General features: G+C 51.6%; 1 protein-coding gene across 5 annotated transcripts in view; it reads right to left on the bottom strand.

Moving 5' to 3' along the window:
* Window positions 1-444: 444 nt before the first annotated feature.
* WDR59 (WD repeat domain 59) overlaps window positions 445-15,753 on the bottom strand; it is a 47,923-nt gene continuing 32,614 nt past the window's right edge. For 4 of the 5 annotated variants that reach the window (XM_080552695.1, XM_080552694.1, XM_080552697.1 and 1 more), the window contains 8 exons: window positions 9,717-9,850; window positions 8,205-8,286; window positions 6,222-6,334; window positions 4,986-5,133; window positions 4,821-4,893; window positions 2,672-2,798; window positions 2,116-2,258; window positions 445-1,268 (listed from right to left, as the gene is read on the bottom strand). In XM_080552695.1, the coding sequence (XP_080408821.1) occupies window positions 1,033-1,268; window positions 2,116-2,258; window positions 2,672-2,798; window positions 4,821-4,893; window positions 4,986-5,133; window positions 6,222-6,334; window positions 8,205-8,286; window positions 9,717-9,850 (1,056 nt within the window). In that variant the 3' untranslated portion in view covers window positions 445-1,032. Of the gene's footprint in view, window positions 1,269-2,115; window positions 2,259-2,671; window positions 2,799-4,820; window positions 4,894-4,985; window positions 5,134-6,153; window positions 6,335-8,204; window positions 8,287-9,716; window positions 9,851-15,753 lie in introns of those variants that run through there. The other variant, XR_013938453.1, reaches the window with a different exon arrangement.

Here is a 15,753-nt window from a genome sequence, read left to right on the forward strand (position 1 = left end):
GGAAATGGCTGCCTCCCTGGCCCAGTCACTGCGGCAGCTCATCTGAAATCACTCATCACTTCCCCTGCAGCTAAAACGAGCCGCAAGGAGCAAGCGCCCTCCTCGTGTCTTCTCCAGAAGGAAGCCGAGGCTTTCCAAAATGCCCTCAGGTGCTGCCCTGCACAGGAGGAGACCCGGGCTGGGACACGGGGTGCAGACCCCTGGGGAGGCAGCTGCTTCCCCCAGCCACGAGGACGAGGCGCGGACAAGGCAGGGACAGGCGAGCTAAAGTGCACTGCTCCACCCTGCCGGAGCCAAGCACGGAGACACTTCGGGGTAATAAAGTGCTGGAGGAAAGCAGCTAAACCCTGGGGACTTTGGCCGCGGAGCTTGGCTTTTCACACCAGCTGCAGCTACTGCCCAGCGAGGAGGAAGCCGTTTAGGAAATCATTTTGAAAAGCACAGTGTCACTCTGTTGCTTTATGGGGTAACCTAAATCGTGTAAACAGCCGTTCAAAATAAGGACCCTGTCGCTCCGAGAGCTCTGAGCACAGTCACTCTCCAAGCACAGCGTGCAGTTAGCCTGGCGAGCTCACTGCTGCTTGCAAATTATTTCTGTAATCAAATTATTTCTGGAATAAGTGTGTGAAGAAGACTCTCTTGATCACTTTGGGGCCCTTGGCAAGGCACCACCTAGCCAGAACGAATTTGGCTCTGCCCGCTGAGTGCTTTCCAAAGGAGCCTGTTAATTCTTCCTCAGCCCAGCAGAGACTCGCCCCTGCTCACGCACCCTCCTGCAGGAGCAGTTGATTTCTGTGGTCTGGCATCCATCGCCAGCAACGGACACCAGGAGTTTGGTCACATCGGTCTGAAAGCGGCCCGGGAAGCGCAGGAATAGTGGAAGCACTTGGAAACGTCCCTGCAGCGCACCGCCAGGAGGTCCTGCGCCATCCCTGCAGCATCTCCAGACACCGCGGGGCAGAGCTGATGCAACATGGCTTGGGAATTAAATATCAAATCCAGTTCATGGTGTGCCCTGCTCTCCCACCTGGCTCAGAAAGTGCTCTCGAGCAGGCAGTGGCAGCCGCAGCCCGTGGGACACACCTCCTGGGTGCGAAACCACTCCATCATATGGCTGGTGTGGCCGCCGTGGCCGCAGGTCAGGCAGAAGTTGGAGGAGCCGCGCACGGCCACGTGGCAGATGGCGCACTGGAAGGTGAAGCCCTTGCAGATGGCGCACTGGGTGCCCCGCACCTCGCTGCGGCAGTGGCTGCAGTACACACCAAACTCTGGAGGGAGCAAAGAAAATGAGAGTAAGACAGTTAGTGCTGGTGGCAATGGGGGCAAAGAAATCCGGCAAAGACAGACGAGCGCCCTGAGCCCACCGCCCAAGAGATCTGCCTCAAGTCAGTCCCGGAGGGATCCTCCTCGGGGTGGGAGGACAGTTTGTGTCTCATGGATCTCGGTTTGGTCTCCGAAGAGGAGCCAAGACACCAGCCACCGGTGAGGAGGACAGTCGGCACACTGGGGCACAGGCTGGCCCACCCGATGGCTAAATGGCTGTCGGGTGAGAACGTGTCAGATTTCCAGCTTGGGACACGCTGCGGAGAGGAAGGTTTCCCGCTGCTCTCATCTGCCTCACAGCTCTCTGAAGTGTAACCACGAACAAGCAGGAACAGCCTTTGTTTCTTATCGTGGGGAGCACAGGGCACGCTTGATGTCAGCAGTATTGATGTTTTGACTGCCAGCCACGGAGGAGCAGTCGCGGTGCCCGAACTCACCCATTTTCACTGCAGTTACTGCCCGGGAGCCATCCCACGTGACGAGGAGAGGCTGCAACCAGAGCCAAGCAAGCAGGCACCGCTCCTGTGGCACCTCTCACCACGTCTCTCCTCCCAGTGCCTCTTCTCCCAGAGGCCTAGGAGGAATTTTCAGCTTTGCTGGAGATGTGACAGCCTACGGTCACTGCACCAGCACCTGCAAACCTCACTGCCACCCTGAGCTAACGCTGTTTGCTGGCAGAGCTCACCTCCGGGCAGGGCAATGGGTACTTTCATCACGCTGCCTGCACCCTCCCGAGCCCCAAGGCAGAGCCGTGACCCTGCCTGGACAACACAAGCCACAGCAGGCACTCACCAATTCCTTTGTGGGGGTCAGGGGGACAGGAGACAAACTTCAGGACCTCGGCCCGCTTCTCCCGCAGGCCCCAGCGATACAGGATTTCTCCGTAGCACTTCTTGAAGTCATCAAACTGCTGAGTGTTGGCAGGATCCAGGAGCCTAGAGGGACAAACGGTACTGTCACCCGCACGGTGCGCTCTCAGCGACTCTGGTTGCAATCCTCTTCCCAGCGGTGGCTACGCAACCCGCTCACATCGCCGGGAGAGCAGCAGACTGCTTGCCACGTGTTGCTGAAACACCGGTGAACACCCACGGGGCTGCCCCCCGCTCGTTCTGCCCTCAAGGGCGTGCTGAATGGGGAGACTACCCTCTGGGGCCCCCACCACAGCCGTTTATAGGTGCATACCTGCAATCTCAGCAGACTGGTCTGCACTACGATGCTTTTCTCCACGTTACTACTTGAGTAAAGAGGTCTAGGAGCGGGCTTGCTGCTCCCCTCCTGTTTTCACAGCTCCAGCCGGCTCGGGCACAGAGCCCTAAACCCGAGTGCCCCGAGGCACGCCACCACCTACCGTTTGTTTTTCTCATGCTGGTCCTTCTCACGCTCCCGAGGATCGGGGTACGTCAGGTTGCCGTAGCGGAAGTCATCCGGCGAGGACTCGCACCAGGGCGTGGATGCCTGCTCCGCGTCCTTGTTGGCTGCAGACACCAGAGGACTGTGAGCACACCCCGCAAAAACCTCGTACGGAGGAATCCCTTCTGCCTTCCTCTTCAGACAAGAAGTATTGGGGCAACCCCTTGGAGAGCGCATGGGAACGTTCGCCCCAGGAGGCCTGGGCTCCTCTTTCCCGGGAGGGAAGATCCCCATCACAGGGCTGCTGTTACGTAAAGGGGCCTCTGTAGCAAGGTCCTGCCCTGGAGGCAGGGAGACGACTGCTAATAGCTGCTACAAGACACCATCACCGCCCCGTTAAGTTAACCCCCATCCTCCACTGTTTCCCATGTCAAAGATGCCTTGATAAGGCTCTGGAAGGGTACAGCTCTGCTGCTAACAGGGCTGATGCTGCCCCAGGCCACGTATCTCCCAGCTTCAACCCCGTGACCCTGGAGAATGACTTGTTTTTGACAGCCTCACAGATCAGCAGGAAATGTCATTAGGGCTACCAAGAAGCCAGCCTTCCCCACCACTGCTGCTTTTCCAGGGACAGAAGAAAGCACAGGGATGACTGTCACCCCGAATCCTGTGGCATTAGCTGGCTGATGACACTGCAAGGCCACTCTTGGCGATCAGTGAATGACTGGGGCACCTTGGACAGGTGCCAGGAGACTGGAGGAAAGCAAACGTCACTCCTATCTTGAAAAAAAAGGAAGGAGGAGGATCAGGGGAACTACAGGCTGGTCAGCCTCACCTTGGTCCCGGGGAAGGCGAGGAAGCTAATCCTGGAAACCATTTCCAGGCACACGAAGGACAAGAAAAGCATTGAAAGCAGTCAGCACGGATTCACCACGGGGAAGTCATTTTTGACCAACCTGATAGCCTTCTACAAGAAAATAACTGGGTTGGTAGACGAGGGGAGAGCAGATGGATAGGTGTTGTCTACCTTCACTCCAGTAAGGGTTTTGACCCTGTCTTCCATAAGATCCTCTTAGAAGCTGTTGGAGCAAGGGCTGGCTGAGCAGAGAGGTGGTTTAAGAACTGGCTGAACAGCTGGGCCCACAGGGTGGTGATCAGGGGAACAAAGTCTAGTTGGAGGCCAGTAACTAGTGCTGCGCCCCAGGGGTCAACACTGGGTCTGGTCCTGTTCAACGTCTTCATTAATGGTCTGGATGATGTGGCAGAGAGTTTACTAATGACACGAAACTGGGAGGAGCGGCTGATATGCCAGAGGGCTGTGCTGCCAGCCGGACAGACAGCAACAGGCCGGACAAATGGGCCAAGAGGAACCTCGTGAAGCTCAACAGGAAAATGCAAAGCCCTGCGCCTGGGGAGGAACAGCCTCAGACACCAGGACGTGCTGGAAAGCAGACAAGAAGAAAAGGACCTGGGGGTCCTGGTGGACGCCAAGCTGAATGTCAGCCAGCAATGTGTCCTCGCCACAAAGAAGGGCGTTGGTGTCCCGGGCTGCATTAGCCAGAGTGTTGCCAGCAGGTCAAGGGAGGTGATCCTGCCCCTCTGCTCAGCACTGGAGCGCTGGGTCCAGTTCTGGGCTCCCTAGTACAAAAGAGACAAGGACTTACTGGAGAGAGTCCAGAGAAGGGTCACAGAGGTGATTAAGGGACTGGAGGAAAGGCTAAGAGGAAGCCTTCTTATGAGGACAGGCAGAGAGAGCTGGGACTGCTGATCCTGGAGAAGAGGGAGCTCGGGGAAGGTCTCACCAATGTCCAGAAATACCTGAAGGGAGGTTGCAAAGAGCCAGGCTTCTTTTTTTTTTTTTTCTCCAGTTCAGCATGTCTAGAGGGGCTGTGGCAGTTTCTCCAAAGCCCAGAGTGAGAAGGAGCAGGACTGTGGGGCCACCAAAACGATTACCACAAGCCATGCTCCCTTCCAGCCAAAGAGCTGCAGCGCACACCCTGTGGGCCACGGCACAGAAAGCTGCCCTGGCAGAGCACATCTGCAGTCACAGCCAGTGCTAACTCCCTTCCTTCCCCCACATAGGAGCTGTCTAAGACCTAGGCCAGAAGGGAGGCAGATTCCTCTCTCTACTCCCCAGGTCTTGGTACCTATGCTCCAGCCTCCGGTGCCAAGTCCAGGATCTGACATGCTGGAACAGGAGCCAGAGGAAGTAAAGCTGGGCTGTTAAGGGGGAAAGGAGAGGAAATCATGTCATCTACGTGAGAGATGTTCAAAGACATCTGAGACAAAGGGGAAAGAAACGGCTGTCATACGTATCGGCTGTGGGAGGCCAGGTTGGAGGCACGCTGAGGAAAGGGGCCGGAGGAGTTTGGGCAGCCCTGGAGCCGGGACTGGGCTTCAAACACGCTGCACAGCATGGCCAGGGTCTGCACGTCGTGGAGCTGCGAGTAATGAGCCAGCCTGGGAAATGAGAAAGACAGAGCATGAGACTGGGCAGAGGTCAGCGGCAAAAGCATTGAGACTCCAAGGCAATGAATTTCAAGCCTGCTGCATGAATTGATTTGGGCACATCGGTGCCCACAGGAGGCATGTGTGCTCTCCAGGACTGGGCTGTCTCTTCTGTCACACCTTTCAGGAGCACAGTCCTCCTCCTGAAAATACACATGGCCTAAGAGGTGGGAGAAAGATGGGAACTCTGGCAATCCAGCAGTACTCGTGGCCTGATTACCCCAGCAGCATTAAGAACAAGGTCCACAGGACTCGTGGCTATTCAAGCTCGAGCCACTAAACTCACCCCAAGCCACACCACCTTTCTGATGAGACCCTCTACCCACAAGCATCCTGCATTCAGACCCCGAGGCAAAAATCCCACCGCAGGTCTTCTGGATCGCTGTGAAATTTCTGGATTGCTCTGAAGACTGAGAGCAAAGAACTACCCGTGCTCCCCTCCACCGCTGCTGCCCAGCAGGAGGGAGCTAGGTCAAGCCGCAGTATGCAAAGCACAGCACACAAATCCTGCGTCTCCCAGTGGGACAGATCAGCAGACAGTTAATTACTAGTAATTCTCCCTCCTGCACAGATTCACTGGCAGGAAGAATTTTGTGGCTAGCACTTGGCTTTGAGACCAGGGGAATGATTTCCCAGTAATGCTATTATGGCAGCAGTGAATTTGAAGGTGAACCAAGCAGCTGAGCCAACGCAATCATTTAGGAGGTGGGGAGCAGAAACCCCAAATCTCTACTTCTCAGTCAGGCACCGCGGGCACGCTGGAAAGCAGAGCTCCAGCTGCACCTGGGCTATTGCTCAACGCTAGCCAAGGGACACCCGGATGCCTGATGGGAGGCCAAATGCTGCCTCCTGCATGTCATAAACATACTTGCATAAACACACTTCCTGTCCTGATGCACCTCAGGCTTGAGAGAGGGAGAAAAGACAAGGTGTGGCACTACTCCAAGGCTGAAATGATGCCGTACAACATACATAGTCATGAAGGGCTCCCTCTGCTTCAGCAACCATTCCCAGTCCCTCCCCAGCGTTCAGAGACCTACAGGGACTCCAGTAATTGACGTCCAAATGGATGTTGTGCCCAAGGTATCTCCAAATCTGGGTCAGACTTCGGTCCAAGACAGAGATCAGTGGCTACCATGGCCAGTGACCAAACCTGGCAGACAGGAAGGAAAAGCATCAAAGCTACAATTAGAAACAGCCAGACTCCGAGGGTATAGGTGTGCACAGATTCACTCAAAGATAAATAATAATGGAATTTTTTTATTTATTGTGTTTTCAAACCAAGAGGGAGCAGTTCCAGCCTTGGTGTGCCAAGTTATATCGAGAGTAACACAAAGCTGATGCTTTCTCTGTCCCACTTGCTTTAAGACTGGGTTAAACCACAGACTATTCTTCCTCAGAGTTTAACAGGAGAATTTAAACAGACCTGTTAGTTCATTTTACGTTCACAAACCACAAAAGGGTTTAAATTTGATACAGTTCTTAGGTTCAGAGATGTGTGGTGGCAGAAAGTTTACCAGCGCATCACTATTTGCATAAAATGCATCTTTTGATGAGCTACATTACTGAACACCTCTCCTCCCAGCACTGCTCAGTGCAGACAGGACGACAGTTTGCCATTTCTACTCCAACACTTTAACTTTTTCACATGCCATGTTTCTTCTCCATTCGTCTCCCTTTACTCTGGAAGCAGTTCCACCTTTTCAGTCTCCATACCACTGATGGCATACGACTGCATCAAATCTAGGACTGGTTTTTGTGCTGTGCCTTTTTAAAATGGAGCAAGTAGAACATGATATGCCAGGGAAAAATAAAGTTCCTAGTTGGGCATGAAAAAAAAAAACAGGAAAGGAAAGTGTGATGGTGGAAAGACAACAAATCAGAGAGGAGACAACCAGAGCTGATGACACAGAAGAATTGTGGGGACAATGCAAGTGCTCCAAGTACCCAGAAGAACAGCCAGTGACCATAATCCTACAGCTGCTCACTGTGAACTGTAGAGAAAGAAATTGAGCAAAGAAACTGAAACAAGGACAGGCCCGAGTACGAGAGAGCACAGAAAGGAACCTGGAAAGACGCCACTTCATACATTGCCACAGAGCATGTCTCATATGTAACTCCACTGCTCACGTCTCCACGAATGCCATGAACAAGGCAAGCTGCAAGACAGGCTGGAGTTACACGGGACAGGGAGTAACATAGCAAGAAACAGGTATCAGAAAAGTCCTGCTGAAGTTATTCCACCCAAGCTCTGGTCCTCCAGGCAAACCAGACAGCAAAATGAAGCACAGGGGTAACTAGACCTACCTTCTCTCTAGCTGAGCCCACCATGAAGCTAAAAACCTGACAGCAAGACAACAGCTTGAGCTGGTTTCTGCTTAGATCAAGTAGGGCTCTGGCCATTTCCTGCCCAGAGCTAGGGGGAGCCAAAAGCTCAGGAGAGGTGCACAGGCTCCTCTGGCAGTGCCAGCCACAGCCAGCTCCTGTCAAAAGCTCTGCCTGTTGCTGTGGGCTGATCACACGGCAAGGGACAAGCCAAAATGGCCATTTTTCTCCAATTACTAGCTGAAGCCTGGGTCTCTGGGCTCAGGCTCTTCTTGGGGAGAAGCGAGCTGCAGTTAGCACGTAGTGCCAGTGCGGATGAATGCTGAGCTAATTACAACGGGAATGATTACGTAAGGCAAAACCACCGATGAAAATACTAACAGCAGCCAGGCAGCTTTGTGCACAGTTACTTCCTGTGCAGACTCAAAAGCAGGCTGCATCCCCAGCTTTGCCTGCAGGAACACCCTGAAATGTGTGCAACACCCTGCTGGCAGCCCTGGGAAGGGACCTCTCGATGCCAAGAGCAAGGAGGTAGAGAGCACCTCCTCAGCTGGTCCACAGGCCTCAGTTTGCTGAGCATTTCAGACTCCCTGGAACAAGTGCTGAGCCTAGCTGGCTGTTTGGGTATCAAGGTGACAGCACAAGCAGTTTGAGGGTGGCACAGCATGCTGAGAAAGAGGTCTGATTCAACACAATACCTGTACGAGATCCCTCCGTCCAACGGCCAAGGCTGAGGCAGCGTTCTTCTGGCAGGTCTCCTGGATATTATTCACATTCAGTCTGAAAAGAAAGGAGATAGATCAGCTCTCTGGTCAGCATGGTACCCACAGAGGTGGGGTGATGAGGGGTGATGTGGTTCTGGCAGCAGCGAGCAGTCCAGAACCTGCTGATCTGAACCTGCAAGCATGATGAGGATCCCATCCTGCCCTCTGCTGTTCTCCAGGGATCACTGCCATCCTTCCGGCAACCCCACTATTCACCTTCCCTAGCACACTGCTATTGCATCAAGCTCCAAACTAGCCTGGTCCTAAGACACCACTTCCATGAGGATGTTGGATCCAACTTGTGCCAGAATACCACCAAGCCAAGAGTCATTCCTGTCCCTAGAAGCCAGCAGAGACGTGGCCTTGTTCCCACCCAGCCTGTTGGCCTGCTCTGCTCGACTGCAGGGGCCCAGCTGCACGCTGCGGACCAGCAGGCTGGTGCTCAACCTGTTCCTGAGCCAGATAACGCACCCCTCACGGAGACAGTGTCTGGCAAGGTGGGCTGGGAAAACCCAGGTTTCCTGCTCATCACCAGGAAGGTTCCTCAGACTCTTGAAATTTCTACTGCTGAAGATCTTACAGCAAATTGAAAAGACTCAGGCTGTTAACAAATGAGATATCCAGAGAAGAAAGTTCCAAGAGGTCTTTTTAAAGAACATTTATAAGAACATTTTAATAATACAGAAAAGAGAGAAGATTTTTTTCCTCCTCTGTTGCCTCCTTTAAGAAGAGCAGCCTGCTTCTTCCCTGCATGCCTACAGAGGGAAAACTGTGAAGGGTCAGAGAGTCTTACCAAAGCTAAGGAAGCAAAAAACTCACAAAAAGAGATTTTACAGCTATCTGAGTTAGACGTTTTGGGAAGAAGACGCTCCTTGTTTATAAACACACAAACAAAACCCAGAACTTCTCCATCCTTTTCATTAAGGTAGGAGAACTTGCTGCACAGACACTGGCATGCATGTATAATCAGGTCTCCGAGGCAATGAGGCATTCCAAATACTTCTGAAATTAAAAATCCTTATGAGCCAAGAGCAGTTTTAGAGTATGAGAATATGCATTTATTGGGATTTTTTTTTAAGCTGTGCACTGAACTGTGGAGTTCTTTAAGATTTAAGAGATAATCTTTAAGATTTGAGAGATGATTTGTATCAATACCTTATCTTTCTAGCTTACAAAAAGCTGAACCTCTAACAGTTGCAGAGATGATGCTGGAGCACCAGTTCAACCTCTGCATACAATACGCCACCACAAATTCCTTCCACCACGCTTTTCAGATTTCTAGGAGACGAGTCCCCTCTCACAGGGGGAGAGGGACACCATAAGAAAGCAGCAAGGCAAGAGTAAAGGAAGAAGGTACGGAAACATTCAAACATTCGAAGGATTAAAGCACAGCAATGCCAAAGACAGCTGCTTTCCTTTGGGAAAGGATCCCAAGCTGATACTCACATGTAGAGCTCTCCCAGCAACTTGTGCACGGGCAGCAAGCAGGAAATATCTTGTATAATAACTTTTCCGGCAGCTTTGATGGGTCGGTTGTTGGCATCTGTCCCCTCTCGTTTGCTTTTCCACCTCCTCGATTTCTGCAGAAGAAACGGCAGCGTGTCACTGGGGAGGGGGACAGCAGGCTTCTCGGGCCGGGGAACAATGCACTAGGGTGAGGAATAATGCAAGCAGCACCCAAACCTGCCTTTCAGAAGGCTCTGTGTTACCCTGGAAAACATCCATGACATGCCCAGGAGAACAAGCATCTCCATCTGTAGGAAGTGAAAAGCAGGTCAAGGCAGCGAGCTCAAGGTCAAACTCACTCAAAAAGCATTTTGTGAGTTCCCCTGTGAAAGCCAATACGAGAACGAATCAGCATCGGGATGCCAATCAAACCCAGGAGGGTTTGGCAGGAGGACGGTTCAATTATCACCCTCGTTAGAGGGCTGGGAACCCTCTGCAAACAGACCACCGCTGACTTCGGCCAACGCTCAGCACAGAGACACGTGGGAGCAGCTTTTGCTTGCCCTCAGCTTCAGGGCAAGCCCACAGGTCCGGACTCTTTTGGTCTCCTCTTTTGGCCTCTTTTTGGCCTCCTCTGTGTCTGAGCACACCCCTGTTCAGCGCCAGGGCAGGGCTCCCACCTCTCCTGCTTTATCAGCAGCTTCACACAAACGGCAGGTGATAAAGCAGGGCCCACATTTTCCTAACAACCCTTAGCTACCATGCTCGCAGCTATTTACAGCTGGCTCAGGACATGAGGTTGAGGGGAGAAGAAAGGAGAGGAATCAACACAAGGGAACAAAACCAGGAGCCCAAATACTCCCTGTAACAGACACGGAGGCCATCTTCATGCCAAGCTGCATAAAGCTCCCTTGGCCACACGACGCCCCGCAGAGTATTTGGCTCGTCATCGTGGCCTCTCCCAGCTCCTCGCTCCAGGAGGCCGACGGGGAGGGACGAGGACGTGCGGCAGCGTTGCAGGCAGAGGCACTGGAGCTCTACGAGGGAAGCTCTGGCGGCTCTGCAGGGCTCCTAGGAGAGCAGTGGACGCTTTGCAATGCTGCTCTCCTGTGGCAAGTCCCCTCACTGACAAGAGGTGCTGACGCTCCTACACAGAAGCATCCCCTGGAAGTCTAAAACGCTCTTACCGTTGGGCAGACAACACCTCTTCGGATAGCACCTAGAAATATTGCTGCCCCTTCCGTGCTGAAGGATGTGGGCTGTATCATAACGAGGTTCCCAAACAACCCTGGTACCTGTACTCGTTCCTCGTCAGGGCAGCCAAATGCCACCTGTGTGCAGCAAAGACTTGCTGATGCTGCCAAAAACACCGGAGCAAAGCTTGGGAGCCCCAGCACAAGGACATGCCATACTGGAAGGGCTACCAGGCTGCTCACAGCACTGCCCATCAGTAGCCATCATTCGTGCTGTATCTCAGCAGGCATCCGAAGCCAGACCTGCAGGGGCAGAGCCACACTCTGCAGGTAATTTGGAGAGCAACCTGCCACCTCCGAGCGAGGCAGGTTTCCTGCCCTGTTACTGGGAACAGATTCAGCCTGCTCCTGCCAGAGCCGACTGAAGAAGCCTCCCAACAGGTATTTCAAAGACTGGAAACATGGACAACACATACCACTTTCCACAGGCACTTGTGGGTTTTTTTTTTGGAAAATGACAGCAAATGAGGATGAGAATGGAAAAGAGATCCCACGAATGGTTTCCACTGCTTGCTGTTAGCATAGCACCAGACAAATGAAGACACTAGATGCATCAGAGCCCCTCGAGAACCTGGACTCGCAACAAAATCTTCCTGCTTTCTTCCTCTTAGCACTGTCAGGTTATTAGCAAAAAGGAAAGCCCTGATTCTTTACTGGGGCAGCTCTAGGACTAGGGTTAGTCAAAGGCCACATTCCCTGCTGGTACTACGCTGCTGTGACCATCGCTTCCTGCCCCTCGAGCTGTGATGGAAGGAAATCCTAAAGCCACGCGTACAGCCACCATTAAAAACATCTCACTGGTTTTAACAATTTGCCTCAGTTAGCTACAGCAGCTACGTGTTAGAAAGAAAACGACCGTCAGAAGCATGGGAACATCACTGATGAAGTAAAGCTCGGTACCTCTGACAGCAGGGCAAGTTCTACCTTGAACCTTGCAGCTACTGGTGCGTTACAGGGATAGCTCTCCACCAGGCAGCACTGGAACACTTTCAGCAGGAGTTACCAAAGGCAAGGAGAGCTCTAGCTTGGGTCTGTCTGGCCAAGGTCCGCCACAAGGTTTCCTCTCTCCCTTCTGCTCCAGGAGGATCTCCCACGACGGCGCTACCGAAAGGTGCCACGGAAGCTGGCAGGCGTCAGGGCGGGACAGAAGACGTGCCTCTTCCTAGGGGCTGGAGCACAGGTCGGAGCGGGGAGCACAGAGCCTGGAGCTGGAGCAGAAATCAGCATGCGTGCACCGAGCTAACTAGTGACAGGAGGTCAGACATAGGCGCTGCCCCCAGCTTTCTGCAACCTAGAGTCCATGTCAGGGAGAACTGCATCTACCCAGCTGCTCCTGGGAGCTTAAGGAGAGGGAGAAAAGGAAGAAAACAGCTGTAGTGATAGCAAATTAAGACTCATCAGCTCCTCAGAGCACCAAAAGGAAAGAAACCAGAGCGTTGATGACAATCATGGGGTTGGAGGTGACAGCGGGGAACAGCACTGAACGACGACTAAAAAAGCCAGCCTGCACCTGCGCTACCATACCCAAGGCTGCAATTTGCCGCAATCCGAGGTGACAACGATGGCAGTAAATGGGTTACACGTAGAAACAGACAGCCCAAGAATAAGCCACCAACTGCTTCGCAGCAACCATCACCATCAGTGCGTACTCAGCAGAAGTCGGTACGAAATGCTGCATGCCCGCTTGCAAAGGATGCCGAGCCGGGGCGCGTGCGCCTCTGGGTCCTGCCGAGGCAGGAGGTGCTCTAAGGAGTGTCGTGAAATGTCAAGTGCCTGTTTCACACCAGGGTATGCCAAATCTCGGGGTTTGCGGTATAAACTCACGTTAGTAAGGCGAAGGGCAAGGTTGCAGACCAAAAGGAAAAGGCTCAATGCCAAAAGTGAAGCTGCATTAAGGTATTTATAAAATACAGAGTTAAACCAGCTCAAAGTCAGGTTCAAGCTGCTTCTAAGGTTTTTCTTTTTAAATAAGATTTAAAAATTGCTGCCTTCCTGCAGGTTCCTTTATTCTGAACAACTGCCTACAGCTTAACTCCCCCATGCAGGTCATGCAGCACTGCCTGGATTTTACCTTCAAAATAATCAATGTTTACTATTCACAGCATCTGCCACAGCACCAGGCTACTTCCACAGACAGGCAAAAAAGCTGAGGCACTCTTGAATCAAGTGTCCCAAAGCAGGAATATTTCTTTTTCTTCCCTGTGTCTTCGCCTTGGGCACCAGTGTCAACTTAGGAGAGCACGATTGGGCTCTTCCCAAGGTTATCCACAAATACAATCAGTATTTCAAGGCTTTGACTGTCCCACGTATCTTTTTTTTTTTTTTTTTAAGTATACATTACACAAAATTATAACTTTATCACTTCAGCACGTGTTCTTCCTTCCAAGCCAGTGGGGTAAGCAAATTAAACTGTGGCCCTGGGTGCACCACAATTTATCACATAAAAAGCTGGCATGTTCCTTTCCTGTTTTTTTTTTTTTTTCCCTTCCTCTTTCAATCAATTCCTAATCCAAGACAGAACTTTGTTTCTTGCCTCCACTCCTCACATTTCATTAGCTCTTCACAAAAAGCCTCTGGAGTCAAATAAATTACTTCTGTTTTCTTTCACCTATTATTTGCTAGTATAGTCTTAGAGTTTGTAATTAGGAAGGCTTGATCCTATTATACCAAGTTAAATTAGGTGTTACAGGTTTTTATTTTGTTCCCTGCTGTCTTGTGAAGAGAGAGCATGAAGGTGAACAGCCGTGAAAAAAGTTGTTCACACCATCAGACCTAAAGAGACCATCTTTAGACTGGAGTTTTCTAAGCTCTGCCTATGCTTGGCAGATGATTGATGTGACAGTAATTGCCCAAATTTACAGCACAGCTTGAGCAATGCTGTTATCAAGACATTCATGTTCAAGCTTGAGGGACATGTGGACCTGACTAAAGGAAAACAGTTGTCAAAGCAGGCTTGGAAGGGCAGGTGCCAGCAGGAAGGAGTACCAGCCAGGTGGTGTGATTCTAAGGGCTGGGAGAAGATCACAAATTAAGGAGAAATCCTACTCATTGCTCCAGGAAATAAGACTTTCTGGTGCATTGCACATGCTCACTTCAATGAGATGACAGATCGTTATCAGCAGCTCAACCAGTTTGTTTCTTCCGCAGTTCTTAAACGCTGCCATGCCAGCAGCTTGCTGCTCTTTAATATTATTTTCCAGCAACTCCTCCCTCTCCAGAAGGGCTTCATCTTTTTCAAAAATGAGGTGTTCTAATGTCACTCTCCTCAGTTGGTTGATGCTGCATAATAATCGTTCAACTCCTCTGCAGTGCACACTCTGCTTCTTAGGGGTTGATCCTTTCTTACACTTCAAATTACCCCTTGGCATCCTTTCCTGGCTGCTAAGCCAGGTAAAATAGGCATGTCATGAGTCAGTATTTGTACCCTTCGAACTCGTGTCTGCTCCTGTCTGCTTGCTCTTGCATTCGCTCCTCCTGAAACCCTAGGCCCTGTGTGGAGTGCAAGTCCCCCACCTCTGTGCAGGTTACTCAAAGGCAGGCAGGTGGCATTTTATTCTTGGGCCCTTGGGCAGAAGACAGGGTAATATCAAGGACAGTATTAGCACAGCGCACAGTACCGGGAAGTCGTTAATTGCTTGTATGGACCAACGTCGCCGGGCAGAGCGAGGAGACATCTGTATGTGAAAACATTATACCCAAGAAAAGGGAAGAAAGACACCAAGAAAATTAAAGACAAAGGTAAATAAACTGAAACGAAAAGTGCCCTGAACCAGCAGAGTAAAAGGTACTGTTCCCCATGGTTCTGTTACACAATGGACAGTTGCAAACCGAGACCCCCGCACAATTGCACTATACGTTACCTACGGACCTGGCAAAATGTGGGCTGCTGGAGGGAGGACTTCCGTGATCACAAGTCTGAACAGTCTCCCACATGGAACTGTACTACTCCAACAGGCGTGTGCCCTTGTTCACACCACGATGTGACAGCAGAGGGGACAACATCACGCTGCCCCACGTGCCAGGCTCCTACTCTAACCCGTTTTCCCCTTTTTGGCTGAAGAGGAAGGCAGCCACCATTTTTAACCCAGCTGTCTGACACGGAAATCTGCAGCAAGCTAAACAAACCCTCCTGCTCGCTCAGACATCCCTTTAACATCCAGCATCCTCCAGGACTTCGTTCACTGGAACCTGCTGCAACTGTTCACTTTCGTTTCAAAAGCAATAGAAGACAAGTGCCAGGATATTAGAAGGGATGCAGAGACCTGTACCCAGAGACCTGTACCTGAGGAACTCATTTGGGTTGAGTGAGCAATCAAGTTCACTGATTGACCATGCAGAACAGCTCCAAAGTAGGCTTTCATTATGAACTTGCAGATATTTCATTAAGCACTCAGCGCAGGATTATAACAATAAACCGAATCTCTCAAAGCACATTATTGTGGGCTCACTTGACAAAGATATTTGTTACAGTTCTGGAAGAGCCAACACAATAAAAAGGGGAAGAACGGGGTTATTTGTGTTGTGTGCAATGTATTTTGCATTTATTTTCAGCTGATGACAGGCAGTCCTCATCGTCAGGCATGCCTGAGCCTCTGCCTGCCCTTGCAGCTCACTGCTGGGAGAAGCCCGCAGCCAGGGAGCCGAGGGATGAGGCTCTGTTTGTGGACTGCCTGGCCCCACGGAAAGAGAGAAGGCTGCAGTCTTGTGCTACGTGCTCCTCCACTGCGTCTCACAAGAGAGGGAGAAAAGGATTAGCAGAAGGAAATTTAGTTTAGTGGAGAGCA

Source organism: Anser brachyrhynchus, assembly GCF_964034855.1.
Source record: "Anser brachyrhynchus genome assembly, chromosome: 12".
Taxonomy (NCBI): Eukaryota; Metazoa; Chordata; class Aves; order Anseriformes; family Anatidae; genus Anser; species Anser brachyrhynchus.